This window comes from Octopus bimaculoides, chromosome 11 (assembly GCF_046866305.1).
Source record: "Octopus bimaculoides isolate indiv1 chromosome 11, ASM4686630v1, whole genome shotgun sequence".
Classification (NCBI taxonomy): Eukaryota; Metazoa; Mollusca; class Cephalopoda; order Octopoda; family Octopodidae; genus Octopus; species Octopus bimaculoides.
Window position 1 is genome coordinate 24,923,496 of NC_142938.1, and position 20,643 is coordinate 24,944,138.

The 20,643-nt window shown below is 32.9% G+C and overlaps 1 protein-coding gene across 15 annotated transcripts in view; it reads left to right on the top strand.

Annotated features, from left to right (window-relative positions):
* Positions 1 to 20,643, top strand: part of LOC106883406 (epidermal growth factor receptor kinase substrate 8) — a 258,007-nt gene that overhangs the window by 61,769 nt on the left and 175,595 nt on the right. For all 15 annotated transcript variants that reach the window (XM_089359698.1, XM_089359700.1, XM_089359701.1 and 12 more), the window contains one exon: positions 4,024 to 4,076. In XM_089359698.1, coding sequence (XP_089215824.1) covers positions 4,024 to 4,076 — 53 coding nt within the window. The remainder of the gene's footprint in view (positions 1 to 4,023; positions 4,077 to 20,643) is intronic.

Consider the following 20,643-nt stretch of genomic DNA (forward strand, 5'->3'; position numbering starts at 1 on the left):
ACATTTCAGCAGAGCATACTTACTTTATTTCTTTTCAAACTTCACACAGTCACTGCATTTAGTAACCATGTCTCATTAGACTGCATTCATATACAGGCCTTTTTGTGGTGTATATATGTTTAGTATGATATACAAATGGCTATTTAAATTTAATGTTGTTTCAGTTGTTTTTGTTGAGTTTTTTTACAGCCTAGCAAGCATTCAGTAATATCAGTGAAAGTGTTATTCACTACTCCTGTGTATCAAAGTGTGAATTCCATTCAAGCATGTGACAAATTGGTGTATATTATTGATGACCCCCAGGAAAGGCAAAAGCATGTTTAATGCTTCCATTAGTCATTGTTGTGATGATGCTTATTTCACTTTGATATTTGTTGTCATTTTAACAGAACATATCTATGAAGAGATTTTCTTTCAGGAAAATAAACTACAGTAGCAGGATGATCATAATTTAAGAGCCGTTTTCCAGTTGTGTGTGTGTGTGTGTGTGAATGAATGTGTGTATATAAATGTATGTATGTAAAAATATGAGTATGTATGTATACAGACAAACAGATGGATAAACAGATAGATATTGAGCATAGCTTTGTGATAAGAAATTTGCTTCTCAACCACAAGATTCTGTGTTCAGCTTCATTGCATGGCACCATGTGTCATCATCTACTATAGCTCTGGCCGACTAAAGCCTTGTGAGTGGATTTGGTAGATGGAAACTGAAAGAAGCCTGTTATGTGTGTGTGTGTGTGTGTTGTCCCACACCATCACTGGTGTGGGTTTGTTTACATTCTTATAACTTAGCAGTCCAGCAAAAGAGACCAGTAAATGAGTATCAAACTTAATAGAAATAAGCATTGGGGTCAGTCTGTTTGACTAAGTCCTTCAAGGTGGTACCCAGTATGGCTACAGAAAAATGACTGAAGCAAGTAAAAGATAAAAAATATATAGCTGCTACCTTTGTTGGTAACAAAGGGCCTCTTCCTCAAATTGTATGATGCCTGAATATGAAAAGCTAAGCTACATGGCAGTAAGACAGAGGCTGTGACTACTGATGACATGCAAAAGCTTGAAAGAAATAAAGCTAGTATGCTCCACTGGACGGGTAATGTCAGTGTGCATATACGATAGAGTGTAAGTGATTTGAGAGAAAAAGTTGGGCATATGGGTCATCAGATGTAGTGTGCAAGAGAGAAGACATGCTGATATGGTTACTTGATGGGTATGGATGTCGACAGCTGCATCAAGAAGTGCCAGTCCTTAATTGTGGAGGGAAGTGTGGAAAGGGCAGACCTGGGAAGACATGGGATGAAGTGGTGAGAAAGGATCTCCATAGAATGGGCCTCATGGAGGAGATGACAACGGACCAAGACTTTAGGTGGTTTGCTGTGTTTGAGACGACATGCCAAGCTAAGTAAAATCATTGCTGTCTATGCATACAAGCATATCCTTTACACTCTTCTTGCAACCAAGAAATCCAAGTCTTGTGGGCTTGTGGGTGCTGGCGCCATGTAAAAGTACCCATGCCTGTGCTTGTACTGGTGTCTCATAAAAGTGCCTTTGCTGGTGCCACATAAAATTGCTTGTGCCAGTGACATGTAGAAGTGCCCATGCTGGTGCCACATAGAAGTGCCCATGCTGGTGCCACATAGAAGTGCCCATGCTGGTGCCATGTAGAAGTGCCCATGCTGGTGTCACATAGAAGTGCCTGTACCAGTTCCACATAGAAGTGTTCATGCTGGTGCCACATAGAAGTGCCTGTGCTGGTGCCACATAGAAGTGCCCATGCTGGTACCTTGTAGAAGTGCCCGTGCTGGTGTCACATAGAAGTGCCTGTGCCAGTTCCACATAGAAGTGCTCATGCTGGTGTCATGTAGAAGCATCCATGTCAGTGTCTCCTTAAAGCACCCATGCTGATGCCACATAAAAGCAGAAAGACAACTGGGGCCAGGGTAGCCCTCGAGCTGGCAAACTCCTGTTAAACCGTCCAACCCATGCCAGAATGGACAATGGGCATTAAAAGATGAGGATGAATTATATTCTTTTACTTGTTTCAGTCATTTGACTGCAGCCATGCTGGGACACTGCCTTGAAGGGTTTTAGTCAAACAAATTGACACCAGGACTTATTTTTTTTTTAAAGCCTGGTATTTATTCTATTTGGTTCCTTTTGCTGAACTGCTAAGTTACGGAGATGTAAACTAACCAACACTTGTAAAGTGGTGATGGCAGGACAGACAGACAGACAGACACACACACACACACACACACACACACAGATAGATGATGGGCTTCTTTCAGTTTATATCTATCAAATCCACTCACAAAGCTTTGGTCAGCCTGATGCTAGAGTAGAAAACACTTACCCAAGGTGCCATGCAGTGAGACTGAACCCAGAACCATGTGCGTAAGTTTTTGTAAATGTGTAATATATGTACATATAATTATCATCATCGTTTTAATACCTGCTTTTCCATGCTTGCATGGGTTGGACAAACTTTATTGAGGTTGATTATCCACAGTTGGATACCTTTCCATTCATCAGAATGCCTCAATTGATCGGTCTTGAGACAAAGAGACGCAAACATATACTCTTACACATACACACACAAACATATATTTTCAATAGGCTTCTTTCAGTTTCCATCTATCAAATCCTCTCACAAGGCTTTGGTTGTCTTGGAGCTGTAATAGAAGACACTTTTCCAAGATGACACACAATTAGACTGAACTCAAAACTACATAGCCACATCTGTGTGTGTGTGTGTGTGTGTGTGTGTGTGTGTGTGTGTGTGTGTGTGTGTGTGTGTGTGTGTGTGTGCGCATGGAAACACGCACACACACACACACACACATTTTCAATAGGCTTCTTTCAGTTTCCAACTATCAAATCCTCTCACAAGGCTTTAGTTGTCTTGGAGCTGTAATAGAAGACACTTTTCCAAGATGACACACAGTGAGACTGAACTCAAAACTACATAGCCACATCTGTGTGTGTGTGTGTGTGTGTGCATGGACACACACACACACACACACACACACACACACACAAACTGGTAAAAAGAATTATTGAATAGTTTTTAAATAGAATTTGAAAAAGGAATACAGTTTCAGATGGGTGGGTTACCATACAATGGAAACTGGCAATAGAAACAATAAATAATGCTGTCTTGAGTGCATATATAGTGTGTGTGTGTGTGTGTCTACACATACACACACACACTCATACATACACACCTGTACATGCATCCTTTGTAATATTCACTATTGTTGCTAATTCGCTATTCAGAATGCACCTATATATATATACACACACACACACACACACACACACAATTCTATTATAGGACTACATCCTTTCACCAGACACAGTGACGTAAAGAAACAAAACCTCTGTCATTCTACCCATTTTTGTTGTTATTACTCCCTCTCCTTTTCAAATGTAGTCACATGGTATTTTTATTTGATGTCTGCTTTTCCCTTCCTTCTTTTTCTTTTTCCCTTCCTTTCTTTCATTTCTTTCTTTCCTTCCTTCCTTCTTTCTTTCTTTCTTTTTTTCTTTCTTTCTCAATCTCTTCCTTCAACCTGTTCCTCTCCTCCTTCTTTTCCTCTTCATTCCCTCCAACTCATTATTATACTTCTTATTTACATTTTCTGACTGTCTTACCTGTTTTTACACCTAGTGAGTCTGCTATTTGTCCAGAGGGAGAAAAAAAATAATTCAAAGACATAAAAGCTTCACGTACTTACACACGTAAATACAAACTCATAAACACTCACTTATATACACATTTATATATATTCATATATATATATCTTTATATTAAAGTTCCCAGCTTGCTTCATAGATCAACTGACAGTACATACATTATTTTTTTTTTATTCAAAAGAAAACATTTTCCTAACTTCTTACACTTTGGATTATTGCTAGACACTTCCAACAAAATATGGGTGTTCGTGGACATCAACTGCCTGGAGCGGTTCCTGTGTTACAACCATTAAACAGCAATAATTCTTCTTTGAATTTCAGAAATGATTTTGCCTCAAATCCAGCCAGGCCAGTTCCTTATGCACCTTCTGGAGGTATGACAATTTCAAGTCTCTCTTTGTTTTCTAACTTTAAAAGTGTTTTTTCTTTTTGCATTCTTTATGCATTTGGTTCTGTTTTTTTCTATTTTTTTCTTTCTATTTCTTTTTTTCTATTTTATTTTCTCTTCTTAATTTATGTTCATTTATGTATTTCTGAACTTGATATTATTTATATCTCCCACTATATATATATATATATATATATATATACACACACACACGCACACACACACACACATTTATACATGTGTACACATGCGTGTGTGTGTGTGTGTGTGAAATTATGACAAACACAAATTTATATAATTTGTTTTCTGCATACATTTCACTGTTGTGGCTATTTGCAACCATTTCACTGTATCTTTAAAGTGGAATAAGATGCTAGACCTGAATAGATCTTTCAGGGAACACTTTATTGCACTATGTTACACACATCTTTGTATTTGAGCTAACATAATGCAATAGAGTACATGCCCATGACGATTTGTTGTGGATCAGCATCCAGTTGCACTTTGAACATCCAATGCTGACATTACAAATAACCACAAGGCTGAAATCTTGGTGAAGAACAAATGATATAAATTTGTATCCATCATAATTTGTCCTACATTTCCTCTGTATATCGTAACAGGTAATACTACTGAGTATAGTAATGACCAAACCACCATACTAGTGGCATGCTGGCCGATGATGATCTATGTTGAGGTCTAACTAGGCAGTATCAGTCATACACCTATATACACACAAGATATGCTATATATACTATATGTATATATATGTATGTGTATGCACATATATATATATATATATCTGTGTGTGTGCGAGTGAGACCTGACTGCCACTTGACAACTGGTGTTGGTTTGTTTACATTCCTGTAACTTAGCAGTTTGGAAAAGAAAACCAATAGAATTAGTACCAGATGTAACAAAGTGTATTGCTTTTGATGTGTTTGACTAAAACCTTCAAGGCAGTGCTCCAGCATGGCCGCAGTCGAATGACTGAAGCAGATAAAAGAATTATATATATATATGTATATTGGGTGTTTATATGGATATTCATACATATATTTCTGCACACACACATACATATAAGAATTGTATTGTATAAAAGAGTTGTATGTCTCTCTTTGCAACTACATGGTTACCTAAAACTATTAACAAAACCATGATATATGCTTCTTTATCATCCTCTCTTGTTTACATATTCATACTGTTCTTCTGTCGAAAGATCAGATAAGACAGAGGTTGGGTTGTGTACGTGATTTTAATCTCTACAAAGAACTATAGTTCAAGGCAATTTCTCATAAGATATGCTTTTCTGTTGCTGTAGCATAATTTATTAAGGCTACTTGGACACAAACCTGTATACTGATTAAGTGCCTGGAATTTCAAGACCAGTCATTGTTGATATGTATCTGTGAAGATAAAAACCTTGCATGGACATACACTAATGATCAGTTGATTAAGAGTGTCACTCACTGTTGGTTTAGAGATATAGATTTGTTGTTCAAATCCTCCCTGGGACTATGTTATACTATCCATGAGTAAGACACTTGTTGATGATTAGAGATGAAAATACTTGTAATGTAGTTTAGATGTAAATTATTAATTGTCATCTTCATTATTTTAGATTTGTTTTTCTTGCTATCAATGGCTACAGGTGGGGATCTGTAGGTGCAGATGTGTCTGTGTTGTTAAAAAGTTTACTTCTCAGTCACATGGTTTTAAGTTCAGTTCCACTACATGGCGCCATAGGCAAGTGTCTTCTACTATAGTCTCAGGTTGACCAGAGCCTTGTGAATGGATTTGGTTGATAGAAACTGAAAGAAGCTTGGACAGATATGGTGTTTTTACACCTTTTTACCATAAGAGAGAATTTTTCTCCACATTAACTTCAGTGAACATGCCTTACCTAAACTTTGCTTATGCCTAAACACTGCATAGCACAGCTATTACAGTAATTTCCATGACCATGGCAGTCTACTGGTGCAAATCAGTCAATGTTGTTGACTGTATCTTATCTGAAGCTCTGCTTTGAAAAGGTCTATCCAGACTTGCCTCTTTTAGGTATTTCCCATTAACAAAAACTAAGGAGCTAGAGACATCAATGTCTGGGAATCCTGATAGGCAGTGACACTGGACAGATATGGTGTTTTTACACCTTTTTACCATATGAGAGAATCTTTTTCCACAGTAACTGCAATGAATTTGCTTTTTAGCAGTTGAAATGTCACAAATATATTTCAACTAACTTAAACTTTGCTTATGTACATATATGTTTGTGTGTGTGTTTGCGTATGTGTTTGTGTCTCCTTGTCTTGACATCACTTGATATGTGCAGATATGTGTCATTGTCGTACAAGCAGTGTCACTTCAATTTTGGCATGGTTTCAGTGGTTGGATGCCCCTCCTAACACCAACCACTGTACAAAGTGTTTTGGGTGAATTTTTTGTTGAGGCACCAGCACTAGAGGTGTTGCCTTTCACCAGCAAGACTAAAGAATGCTCTCAAGACCTGTATTTTCTCTGGGTGATTTGATTTACCCCCACGAGCAGAGAGTAATGGATGATTTTTAGTGGCACTGACATTGGTGGGATTGCCTTGTAGCTTGCTAAATAAAAGCCATGCTCTATGATTGATGTAATATTGCAAATAAACACTAAAGATGAAGTGAGTAGTCAGAAGCAAAAAAATTATCATAGTAAGATGCACCTCCCAGTCCAGGAAATGAAACCATGATCTTGTGATCGTGAGTGATACACCTTAACCTCTAGGCCACACACCTTCAGGCCAGTATGGAGGAAAAACACAATAATGATATCTACAGTCATCAGCATTGCAAATTCTGTTGTAATACAAAATATATTTTCTCATTGGTTCCTTGTTCATTTGATTTGCCTGTAACTGGTGAGTCAGTGGGAAAAAAAATATTTGAATTCATAGGAAGTTCACACTACAGCAAGACTTTCAGGAACACTATGGTTCTGTAACATGAAGTGGGTGTCTATAAATAACAAACTATGTTGTAACAAACAAAGTAAATCTACTCAATACATCCTTGGAGGATGCAGAGGGGTTGGTATGGGACCACCAGCAATGGAGAGCACTAGTGGACCTGGTTGACTCTATGCATGATGACACTTCTGGGACCACTAACTTGGAATGAACTCAGCCACACCAAGCAAGAGCTTGAAGCTAAGCATGTATACACACATGCACGTACATGCACAGTAGATCTTCAGTAAAATGCAGTTCATATACTTAAGATAATATATCAGTAGCCGTTTCACTAGCTAAACCACCTTTTCTTTAAATGAATTTTTTTACAGACCCTAGGATTTTGAAAAGTCTCTCTACTCAACATATTTGGAACTCAGTTTAAAGACCCCCCCCCCAGTACTACTTCATTGAACCCCATGAGTTCACAGACCTGGAATTGGGATCTAGTGTTCTAGAATCTGTTAAAACAAGAGTCCATCCAGCTGGTTTCCAAGCTTTTAATCACAAATCATTTGCCAATTGATTTGCATATCCTCCACTGGTCACTACTACATCACTGAACTAACAACCTAAATACCCTACTTGCTCAAGTTCACTTCATGCACCATCCTCCCATTACTTCTATCACTCTTCCTCAAACACTTCTCCCAGTCCAATGGAACCAGAATTACCAGTGTTCTGGAACTTTCTCCCTGCCCAGATATTCCCAACAAACATTGGCCTATAAAGAATGTAATTGTAAGATATTGACTTATAAAGTTCAAACTAAATATCAAATACACAGACATCACTGATCTGAGACAGAAAATGCTTAAACTATAAAACCATAGGCTGAGCTTCTCAGACTAAATACTGTGGTTGTTATCATTTGTTGCTCTAGTTCAGTAGTCTCCAGACATTTTTTGGACCCCTCACCATCACACTGGTCACATTTCTAGTGCCCTTACCACACACCACCACAAACAAATCGCTTTCTATTGTGAATTCAAAACAACTGTACTTCACAAATAAAGCATAACCTAGTTAACCCATTATTTTGCTCTTTTTACCATATGAGAGAGCAAATTTACATCCCACCTGTAATTACGTTGTTTTTATATTTTTATTGGGATGGATGTACATTGTGCAAGGATATCAGCTTCTTGATATCAGGCGGAAAGGTACTAAGAAGTAGTCTTAGATCCCTGCGTTCAATAATTTTCAATCTGTTTCTTTGTTTAGAGAGAAGCTGGGCAACTGTACTGAAGCCTTGCTCTACAAAATATATTGTTAGGAAGGCAATAAGGTACATTTTTGACTGTTACACAGTGCAGAGTAGCAGTCAGAAATGTCCTTTTGCAATACAAAATCCTGATATAATTTTTTGAACTTTGGCCTCAGCTCAAGATCATTTTAAAGTGAAACGAGTTCTTCCACTATTCTTGTTTCCTTATTACCGATATCTAGGTATCAACGCAGACTGGTATTTTAATCAAAAATAAATTTCCTGAAATCTATCAGCCATGTCTCTGTGCAGCTCATCCAGGTGTGAACAATACACATGAATGTCATTTTCTGGTATGCGCTTTTCCTTCTTCAGTTCAGAGAAGCTTGAAAACTGGAAGAACTCACAACGGCTTATGTTACATTTGAATAACTGTAACTTGGACAGAAATGTAGAGAGGGCTGATCTTACTTTGATAAGGTCTAACTTCATTTCCTAGTCGCAAATTGACTTCATTGAACTTTGTGAATATATCTGCCATATAAGCAATGTCATGCTTGATGCTTTTTGGTTCATTACAAAGAACAAAATAAGACTCCTATAAGAATTTAGTAATTGTTTTAAAAAAAGGAATAGAAACTTCCAGGCAGTTCCTTTTAATAACCATTGAACTTCTGTGTGCAACAACAAATGTTCCAAATCCTTATTGTTTCCAGTGTAAAGTTATTGAAACAGTGAGGAATTGAATGCATATGCCTTGATTTTATTTACTACTCTGATAACAGAGATCAATGGTTTGTTAAGTCCACCATTTAGGTTATTTGCACCCAGATGTTGCCTGTGGATGACACAGAGCGCAGCAAACATACTAAGTATAACTTTTTTAATAAACTGAAGCAACAGCATCCCTTTTATTGCTCAAAAATGAAATACTAACTTCTCTTTGGTTTCTGCTTCTTGTTGTCTTGCAAAAAATAGCTCTTGAACCAAATGTTAATCTTTGACAAAACAAGAAACATACTTTTATTGTTCGACAAAGGGGACACAACTAATTGTAAGCTAAATTTGGTTATGCTATTGTATTTCACAATTTGAAACACTTGTAATGTGCCTTTTTAGAGAAAAATTTCATACTTCAACCTCTTTGTTTTGATATTTACCATAAAAATCCTACAACCCCCCACTCCAAGGAATGAGAAATTTTGATTTATGAATTCTTATATTTCTTATCCTTTAATTATTTCAATCATTTGTGTGGTCATGATTGCTTTTTCAAAATTTTTTTCTATAAAAATATAGACTATAAGTATTTCAAAATGTGGAATATTGCATGATATGTGTTACAAAATGTGGAATACTAAAGATATGATGATGGTACTGGTAGATATTTAAAAAGATGTGGAATAAAAAGTTTTAAAGAAAGTTGCTTTGCAAGTGTTTTGAAATGTGGGATTACTATAGAATGTGACAAAACCCTGAAAAAAGAAATCCTGATTTATGTAAGACAGCTATTCTAAAAGCCTGATAAATATAAATGTATTTTTTTAAAAATTTGTAATGATAGAGTTTCTAAAACATTTGAAAACATTGTGGAAACCATTAAAAAAACATAAAAAATCAGGCTGCTTAAATAGTGAGCTCTAGTTAGGACTTTACAATAATAACATGTACTCATATGATACTCTGTCTATTCTAAAGCATAATTATTATAGTAACTTATATTTATAATAATGTTATTTTAATCAATGTATGAATCTTTTGTCTCGGGCCTATTATTTAAAACAAATGTACGGAGATAATACTGAAGTTTTATTCTGAAAATTTACAAATTATTGAAATTACTGGAAAATTCATCAAATTATTGAAAACCAATTTCACTTAGAAATATTGATCAAACTAAGGCTGTAGTAAAAGACACTTGACCAAAGTGCCATGCCTTGGGACTGAACTCAAAACCACATAGTTGCCAAGCGAACTGCTTAATTATCCACCACACTATACCTAATCTATAATACACATTTCTTTAATAGTTAAAGATACTTAAAACAGTAGAGTATATTTTATGCTTGAGGAATTACTTCTCTTAACTTTCAATATGTGCTGTGTGTTGTGTTATGATATTGACCTGCAATTGTTGTATGAGTTGTTGATGTATGTTAGATGTATCCTAGTGGAATGGTGGCATTGGTATTGTTGGACAAAATACCAATGCATAACTAAATACTATGTTGGATTTTGTACAACATTATCAATTCTACAATTCTGCAAGAATTGTAGAATTGATAACATACACAACACCAACAAATCATTTTAATGTAGTTCCCATCCAGTTTAACTCACAAGGCTTGTGCTAATCTGAGGTTATAGTAAAATATAAGACACTTGCCTAAGATGCTGTATGGAAAGACTGTACTTGGAACCTTATGGGCAAAGTAGACTTGCTTCAGGTATATAAGTATTGTATTTTTTGTTAAGTATATGAATGTATGTATATTGGAAGTAAGAATACGTTTTTGCAATGTGTTCATTGAATACATTGTCATTGTTTTTAACTCTTGGTGAGTCTTGATGAAGCAGACTTATAATAAAAGGTGTTTTAACTGTGACTATCCTGTGTCTCCTTAACTAGTGTAACCTGTACTATGTTATCTAGTGTATCTTTCATTTTTTTGAAGATAGTAGGGTGTGATATAAAGGAGATTTAGCTGTTGTTACTAGTTGTTACATAGTCTCCTTCATTAGCTTCTAAGGGAAGCTTATTGTATGACAGTTTATAGCATGGGGGAGGATGGAGTAAGGGAGAAAGATGTATGTTCAGTCTCTGTATTTTGGTTGTGAGATTATTCCTGATGAATATGTATTTGTATGTTTAATCAGTTGTACTCACAATGTGGGAGTGTGTTTGTACATATATATATATATATATTGCTATACATCTATATTCTGTATGTCTCTCACATGTATTTACAGGTGAATATATTGTGTTAAAGAAAACCTCATTATCAATGGAATATATGAATAAAGATATACGGACAATATTGAATTACTTTTATGCACTTTTCACTTGTTTGATGGTGTGTGTGTGTATTGTATTAACCATTCATCCTCCCTCAGGAATAGCACAATAAAGAGAGATAGAGAATGATTGCCCTACATCAAGATATATATATATCTTAATAGAGAGGGAGGGAGGAAAGTGATAGTGATGATGGCAGCAGTACATTTGTGTTATGTCAAACTTTTGGTTTTTAGTCCTCTTTCAGTATTTAACCCTTCTCTATGTTTGTCTGTCTCTTGCATAGGGGTATATATTTATATAAACAGAGATAGACAATGAGAGACACATCAAGACAAGGATATGAAATTGAAATTGATCATGGTGGGTGTTTTGACAACTGAACCAAAACAGACCACCTATAATTTGTTGTTGAATTTTTATATCATAAAAAAAAAAAATGATATATATGTGAAATATGGGAAACTGAAAGAGAAGAACTAACAGCACATAATGAAATACACACTTCATTTTCAACAATTTCTTTAGTGACAACAAATTTAAATCTTGTTTGTGCCTTGAATGGATTTCACTTCCATAAACTCCTCACTATTACACTTAGCATAATCCATTGTTGGTTTATATTAATGGTCATAAAATTATGCCTGAACTCATGTCAGTGCATCAGAGAAGAATTTCATTTTCTCAGTTATCTAGTGTATCATTAAAATAAACGACAGACATGTCTGTTTCAAGATTCTAACAGTAATGTACTAAGGTGGTTTAGAATATTACTTCCTGTTTACCTACATAGGTGTATCAATAATATATCTCCGTGTAATAATAATTGATATAATGTTGGTTGGTTGATTTCTCCAGTTGTGCTTTATTTTGAATAGAGATACAGAGAGAGGGAAAGAGAGATACAGAGAGAGGGAAAGAGAGATACAGAGAGAGGGAAAGAGAGATACAGAGAGAGGGAAAGAGAGATACAGAGAGAGGGAAAGAGAGATACAGAGAGAGTTATGATTGGAAGTTCAGGATGAGTGCCAACACTTGACTTGGTGGAAGGCAATAAGTAAAGGTACACTACATGCACACACAAACACATACACACACACACCATAAGAGAGAAAGAATCATAGAGACAGTAGAGAAGGAGTAAATGACAGAGTATTTATTGGAGGAGTTATAGAAATGCGGATTTTGTTTTATTTAATTTAATTTTAAGATAATAAATATTTTTCTTTGAAAATTAATATTCATTTCATTTTTTTTTGTACAAGAACCAAGAATTTTAATAGAAGTTGAATTATCATTATTGTATGTATGCTACCCAAGGAGGTAGAAGTATACTTTTACAAATACCAGTCATATAATAGGTTACACTCTATAGGCATGCTTGTGTGGTTAGAAGCTTGCTTCCCAAACACATGGTTCTGAGTTCAGTCCCACTGCAAGGAACCTTGGGTAAGTGTCTTCTACTATATCTTCAGGCTGACCAAAGCCTTGTGAGTGGATTTGGTAGATGGAAACTGAAAGTATCCTATTGTGTATGTGTATATATATATATATATATATATATATATATATATATATATATGTATATTTGTGTGTGTGTGTGTGTGTGTGTCTGTGTTTATGTTTGTCCCCCCCCCCCCCCCTTACTGCTTGGCAACTGGTGTTGGTGAATTCATGTCCCCATAACTTAACAGTTTGGCAAAAATGACTGATAGAATAAGTACTGGGCTTACAAAGAATAAGTCCTGGGGTCGATTTGTTTGACTAAAACCTCTTAAGGCCTCTTATGGCTGCAGTCACATGACTGAAACAGGTAAATGACTGTAGGTCATGTTACTTCAATAATATTTATCTTACAAGATGGTGCTGAAAAGTTTCTGGATTTGAGTAAAAGAAAGTAGAGAAGGATCAGTTAATTATGATTTCATTCAACAGTTGACAAAAGAGAGGAAGGAGTCTAGATGTTCTCGGGAGAGTGAGGTGGCACTGATACAGTCGTCTGTATAATGGCCATATAGTTCAGAAGAGGGACCAGTGAAACTTGAGAATATTTGGGCCTCAACATAGCCAACGAATAGGTTCGCATAGTTGGGGCCCATTCTCATTCCCATGGCCACTTACAAGAGCTGCTGGTAGAAATCACCTGCGAACGAGAAGCAGTTGAGTGAGAGGGCAAGTTCAGCCAGACGAACGAGTGTGGAGGTGTCGGGTTGGGGGATGGGTCGGCAGTCAAGGAAATATTTAAGTGCATGCAGCTCCTCGTGGTGAGGGATCACTGTGTAGAGGCTTTGGATGTCGAGAGTGAAGAGAAGTTTCGAGGGGCAGGAGGGAATGAGAAAGAGGTGAAAAGGAATTGAAATTGAAGTCATAAAATAAACTATTATATCACATTACAACTAAGATGTTATTGTTTCACTTTTGACACGTAATACCAAAACAGTGTAAGAGATAGGAGATTGCTCCGGGCTTGCATTAGGTAAAGAAGCTGAAAATTTTTTTAGCCCATGACACTCCATGGACCCTAAGTAAGGCATGAGTAAAATTTGAATGAAATTGGTTGGGTAATTCTCGAGTTTTAGTGATGCACACTTACAGACAGACAGACATTCTCAGTTATATATATATATATATATATATATATATATGTTTGTTTGTGTGTGTGTGTGTGTGTGTGTATATATATATATATATATATATATATATATATATAAAATCTATAAATAAACATTAATTTTCTTGAATAAGTTTAGCTTAAAATACATTTATGAACTTAAGTTTACAGGTAAAAAAAGTTTATTCAGTTATAAAATTTGAATTAACGTAGTAATATACAAACTGTAGTAGGGTGTGTCTCACTTGACATTTAGTTGCTCACAGGTGAGAACAAATGAATGTAGGTTAAAAATATTTTCGCTGTCTCTATATTTACGTCAGTCACTTGTTTAGGTGAGGTGACTCATTTATTTTTTATTTGTACATTTGTTAATATTGCCATATCACCCTACAGTTGATAAATACGAGAACAACATGCATGTTTATTGTACAGAGAAATATACTCAAATCAGTGATGATACTGATAGAGTACTGAGTAATGTTAACAATGATTTGCTTAAAGTATGATGACTAATAATAGAGTATTGAGGGTTGTCACCTGTGTCTTGTATGGAGTACAATGAATGAAGATATATACTGAGGACAGTTAGTTCTGTTGTCTATAGAGTACAGTGAATAAAATTAGAGTACTGAGTAATTCAAATTACGGAAAAATTTGGATAAGTACTGTTTTCACTTTGCTAAAGATTTTCTACTATTTGAAAATAATATGTATTCTTGTTTTTATACTATTCATTTGGTTCTTTATAGATTATTTTAATAGATAACTTATTTAACACTAAATTATTTAGAAGTTATAGTTTCATTTCAACATAATATTAGAACTTCGATTGGAATAGTGTTGATATATTTTCGATTATTTTTGATTAATATTATTTGATTAATTATTAATCTTTATAGTTTATAATATCATTAAAGTTTTTTTAAAATCAAAACTTTGTATATATATATAAAGTTTAACCTTTTATTCTTAATAATTTTTTCTTTCCTAATTTTTTCATTCATAATTTTTTCCATTCATAATTTTTTCATTCATATTTTTTATTATTACGTTTGTAGAAATAAATAATCTTGTATTTTTCTATTATTCAATTGATCTTTAATTATAATTAAATAAACGTCTTTAGCTTTAAATAGTATAGCTTTAACTATTACACCGGTTAAATATGTACTAATTTTATCTTCATTATTATTTTAAACTTAAACATTTAAAACAATGATAATTTAAAACAATGATAATTTATGTAAGATGTTTTTTGTATATAATATACATGTTATTAATGGATGAAGGGATGATTATTGAATGGTTATTATTTTGATATTATGATATTTTTTTAATAATTTTTCTATCTTTATATAATAAGTATTTCATATTAATTCATTTGGTACTTATTGTTGGTTGAGATATATATCTAATTATTGTTCTACTTACGATCTGACGAGTAGCTATATTTTTGAATAGAACTTATTTTCGATAATTTAAATTGATTTTAATTGATTTTAATCGATTTAAATTTCTTTTCTATTTGAAAATTGGTTATGAAACACGTGTAATCTTTTTATTATATTTATCTTATGATATTTACTTTACTTTATATTATACTCATTTATTGTGCTTTTAATTATTAATTTTTCTATATGTGATAGTGGATTTTCATCGATGAGTTCTTGAAAATTGGTTATTTTCCCTAAAACTATATATTTTATATATACTTTATCTATAAGGCTCAATTTAATTTTAATTTTTATAAATTGATTTTAATTGAGTTTTTTACCTGTAATTTTGGATTTTGTCCCTAATAATATTATTATATATATATATATACATGTGTATGTGTATATATATATATATATATATATATATATATACATACACATGTATATATATATATATATATATATATATATATATATACATACACATGTATATATATATATATATATATATATATATATATATATATATATATATATACATACACATGTATATATATATATATATATATACATATATATGTATATACATGTATATATACATGTATATATATATATATATATATATATATATATATGTATATAGATGCATATATATATACATATATATACATATTTGAGGAGTTTCGTTATAGGTATAAAAGTATACCATAAACAAGTATAAAACAATGGAGAAAAAATGTAGAATCAGAAATATATTTATTACAAAACTGGACTCAGTGCATACGTACATTCGAAAAACAATGCAAATGTGTAAGAAAAAAATTCTAATCATAGTAATTGTAATAAAATTTGTGCATTGTCATTCTCATCAGTGTGAGGAATCTCTTGAAGAACATCAAGAGAGTTTAATAAAATGAAATAGAATAAAATAAAATAAAATAAAAATAAAATAAGATACCATAAGGGAACACAGATGGTGCAGTTAGGGAAAATCAGATAATTTACAAACTAAGTTGTAAAAGGGAAAAATAATGGTAACAACAATAATAATAATAGTGAGAGAGACGAAAAAGAAAAAGAAACTGATGAATCTTTATGAGAAATCATTCTTTCTCTCTTTTTGGTTCCCCTCAAAAGTTTGAATTGTTCCTTTTGAACTCACTTTTTCTCATATATATATATATATATATATATATATATATATATATATATGCATATAGATGTACATATATGTATATAGCTGTATATATATATATATATATATATGTAAATATGCATGTATACTTCATTTAAAAGCAGCAGAAATATAACAAAAGCTGTTACTCAGAGTTTCACGTTCCCGTTCGTCGAACAGTTTTGTTAAAATAGAACAGAAATAACAATATGATCAAAACTAGTTAAAGGATACACCTTTAAAAACGAATTTATTTCATTGGTCCTTTCAATTAACGGTCGCATGCAACGAACAAAATAAACAAGATAAATTAATTCAAATATAAATTCATCCTATTATAAAAATTGAGGAAAACCTTAAATTGAGGAGCGGATTCAAAATACATATTGCAAATAATTATATACAAAATATAATTCAATTAATACATTAAAAATTAAAATTAAAATTAAAATTTTCACGCTGCATTACATAAATATTTTACAACAGTATATACGCGTAGGAGTGGCTGTGTGGTAAGTAGCTTGCTTATGAACCACATGGTTCTGGGTTCAGTCCCACTGTGTGGTACCTTGGGCAAGTGTCTTCCACTATAGCCTCAGGCCGACTAAAACCTTGTGAGTGGATTTGGTAGACGGAAACTGAAAGAAGCCTGTCGTATATATGTATATGTAAATATATGTGTGTTTGTGTGTCTGTGTTTGTCCCCCCCCCCCCCAACATTGCTTGACAACCGATGCTGGTGTTTACGTCCCCGTAACTTAGCGGTTCAGCAAAAGAGACCAATAGAATAAGTACTAGACTTACAAAGAATAAGTCCTGGGGTCGATTTGCTCAACTAAAGGTGGTGCTCCAGCATGGCCGCAGTCAAATGACTGAAACAAGTAAAAGAGTAAAGAGTATGTGTATACAAAAGTATATATTAGCATAAATACACATATAAGATCACATATATAAATATATGGAAATATGTACGTAAATACACATCCACAGAAATATAAGTGAATACATGCATACATATACATCCATGTATGTATGTGCACAAGTATAAACATACATGCTTACTTACACATATACATAGACGCATACATACGAATACATGTGCATGCCAACAATACAAACATCCACATAAAAACATGTCTAGGTCCTGACGTATATATATAAACAACATTAAAAAAAAAAATTGCTGAGTGCATAACAATTAAATTTGGATAAAAGACATGCAAAATAGAATACCCTATATCGAATTATCTATAAATTAAACAATTAAAATCGGTTTATAAAATACAATAAAATGAAATAAAATAAAATAAAATAAAAGTAGAATCTTAAACAAGAAAATAATATTTGCATATAACAGTCGAAGGTTTTTCTTAAGAAATATGTCAAAATATATGCAATAACTTTGCAATGCGAAGGGGAGTACAGGATGACAGTCAGCCAAAATCGTTGCTATGCTCTCTCTATCTCTCTTATGATGTCCTATTGTATATATATATTGTGCTAAGATTTGTTATCAATCAGTTATCCTTATTGAGAAGAAGCAGTGAAAAGTAACCACTTCATACAATCACCAGACATCTCCACTACTCAACACCACCCGAGTTTGGGGTTAATAATCTTAATCTTTTGTTACAGTTTCTTATTCAAACTACATAATAGGCAGAATGGTTGGATTAAGACAGTAGGGTGTTTTGAGGGACATTTGGCTGCTATTTCTACCAGGTCTAGCTACCATGTAGAAGTCTCCCTCATTGGCTCATACATACATATATACATAAAATCGAAATAAAATACTTAAAGCAACAGTCATCAAATACAAAAGTCAAGGTCCATGTAGTGTCATGGGCCAAATAAATTTCCAACTTCTTGGCTAATGCAAGCCCAGAGCAATCTCTTATCTCTTACACTATTTCAGTATTATATCTCTATTGTAATGTGAGATAATACTTTTAGTTTGAAAGAAGTCTGTCCTATATATGTATATACGTATATACCTTTTGCATTCCAAAACTGAGTTGTAGATTTTGACGTATGGGGTATCAAAAGATTCAGTACTATTTCGGCTACAAATTAAACTTAATTTTCATTCACATATTTGCATTTCAAAAATTTAACATTATAATCTTTTCCATAAATCAACTATCGTAAACATTTTATACGATGACGTCGCATTTTCTATATGTGTGTGTACCTTAAAAGACACCAATCATCACGACACACACCTTCACTCACTCACTCACTCTATCTCTCTTTTTCACTCTCTTTCTCTCACATGCTCACACACATGAATACATATGCATGCCAACAATACAAACATCCACATTAAAACATGTCTAGGTCCTGGTGTATATATACAAACAACATTTAAAAAAATGCAGAATTATCGGAGTAATGGACATTCAAAAAAGTATGTATGTATAGAAATGCATGAATGAAGTCTTTAAAGATTCAAATCAAGGAAGTGCAATAATAATGTTTAGCAGTTCAAAACAGTAGTGAAATGCAGAATTAGGTTGGCTGATCGTGAGAATCAAATATTGATCGCTTTGCTAAAAACTGCAGGTAGTATGGGTTATTTCCTTTGGGTTGTTTAAATAAATTATTAGTAATATGTTGTAGATAGGATGCATTGGAGGGGCTCTATTATCGATTTTTTTTTCAACAATCTACGTATGTCACGAGGTTCCCAGACATGAGTTCTACTCACATGTCAAATAAAGTATAAAAGTGATACTGTCTGTAAAAATTAGAAATTGGACACACAAAAAAATCAATATTCAAAGTAATCGAACATAAACAACGAAACCTGTAAAATATTTCTAAGTTCGATGGCTCAATTAGTTTCATGAAAATGTTGTGTGAACTGTAAATAAGCAATAAATATTATGATTTGTAAAATAAGTATAAGTGATACAGGGTATCCCAACTGAATGTGGTGTGGAAGTTTGGTTTCATTTTTTAAGGATTTTAAGCATTCAAAGTATGAGTTTATTGTATTGGGACATACTTATTAAATACATTCTGGAATTAAAAAATTATGTACTGTCGTTGAAAAATTGTAACTGGAAAAAATGCAGAATCATCAGAGTTATGGGCATTGAAACTGTAAAAGCATCAAGAATGTGCAGTAATAAAGTTTAGCATTTGAAAACTGTGAGTAGTGAAATGCAGAATTAGGTCTGCTGATCGTGAGAATCAAATATTGATTGCTTCACTAAAAACTAACAACTGTAAGTTCAGGTGTTATGGGTTATTTCCCTTAAGTGTTTAAAAAATATTGTGCAGAAGCTATAGGTTATTTCCCTTGGGTGTTTTAAAAAAAATTATATGAGGTAGATATAAAGATCTCTTCCAGGGGCTGTATTATCAATTTTTTTCAACAATCTAAGTATGTCATGAGGTTTCCAGACATGAATTCTACTCACATGTCAAGTTTCATCAAAATCAGTTAAACAATGTAGGACAAGTTAGCTAACAATGCCACAAACAAACACCGATTTTCCACATGTAGTAGATATATATGTATATGTGTATATATATATATATATATGTATATATATATATATGTGTGTATATATATATGGGTATATATATGTATATATATGGGTATATATATGTATATATATGTGTATATATGTGTATGTATATATATGTATAGGTGTATATATATATGTGTATGTATATATATGTATGTATGTATATAAGTATATATATATGTATATATATTGTGTATATATGTATATGTATATATATATATGTATATATATATATATATGTATGTATATATACATGTGTATGTATATATATGTATGTATGTATATAAGTATATATATATGTATATATATTGTGTATATATGTATATGTATATATATATATGTATGTATATATATATGTATATGTATGTATATATATGTATATGTATATGTATATATGTCTGTATATATATGTATGTCTGTGTATATATATATGTGTATATATATAAAGTGAAGTATATTTGCCATTTACTTTACTTTACTTCACTTTATCGTGCAGTTACTGTTAACACCTCGTTCAGAGATTTAACATTGTATATATATATATATATATATATATATATATATATATATATATATATATA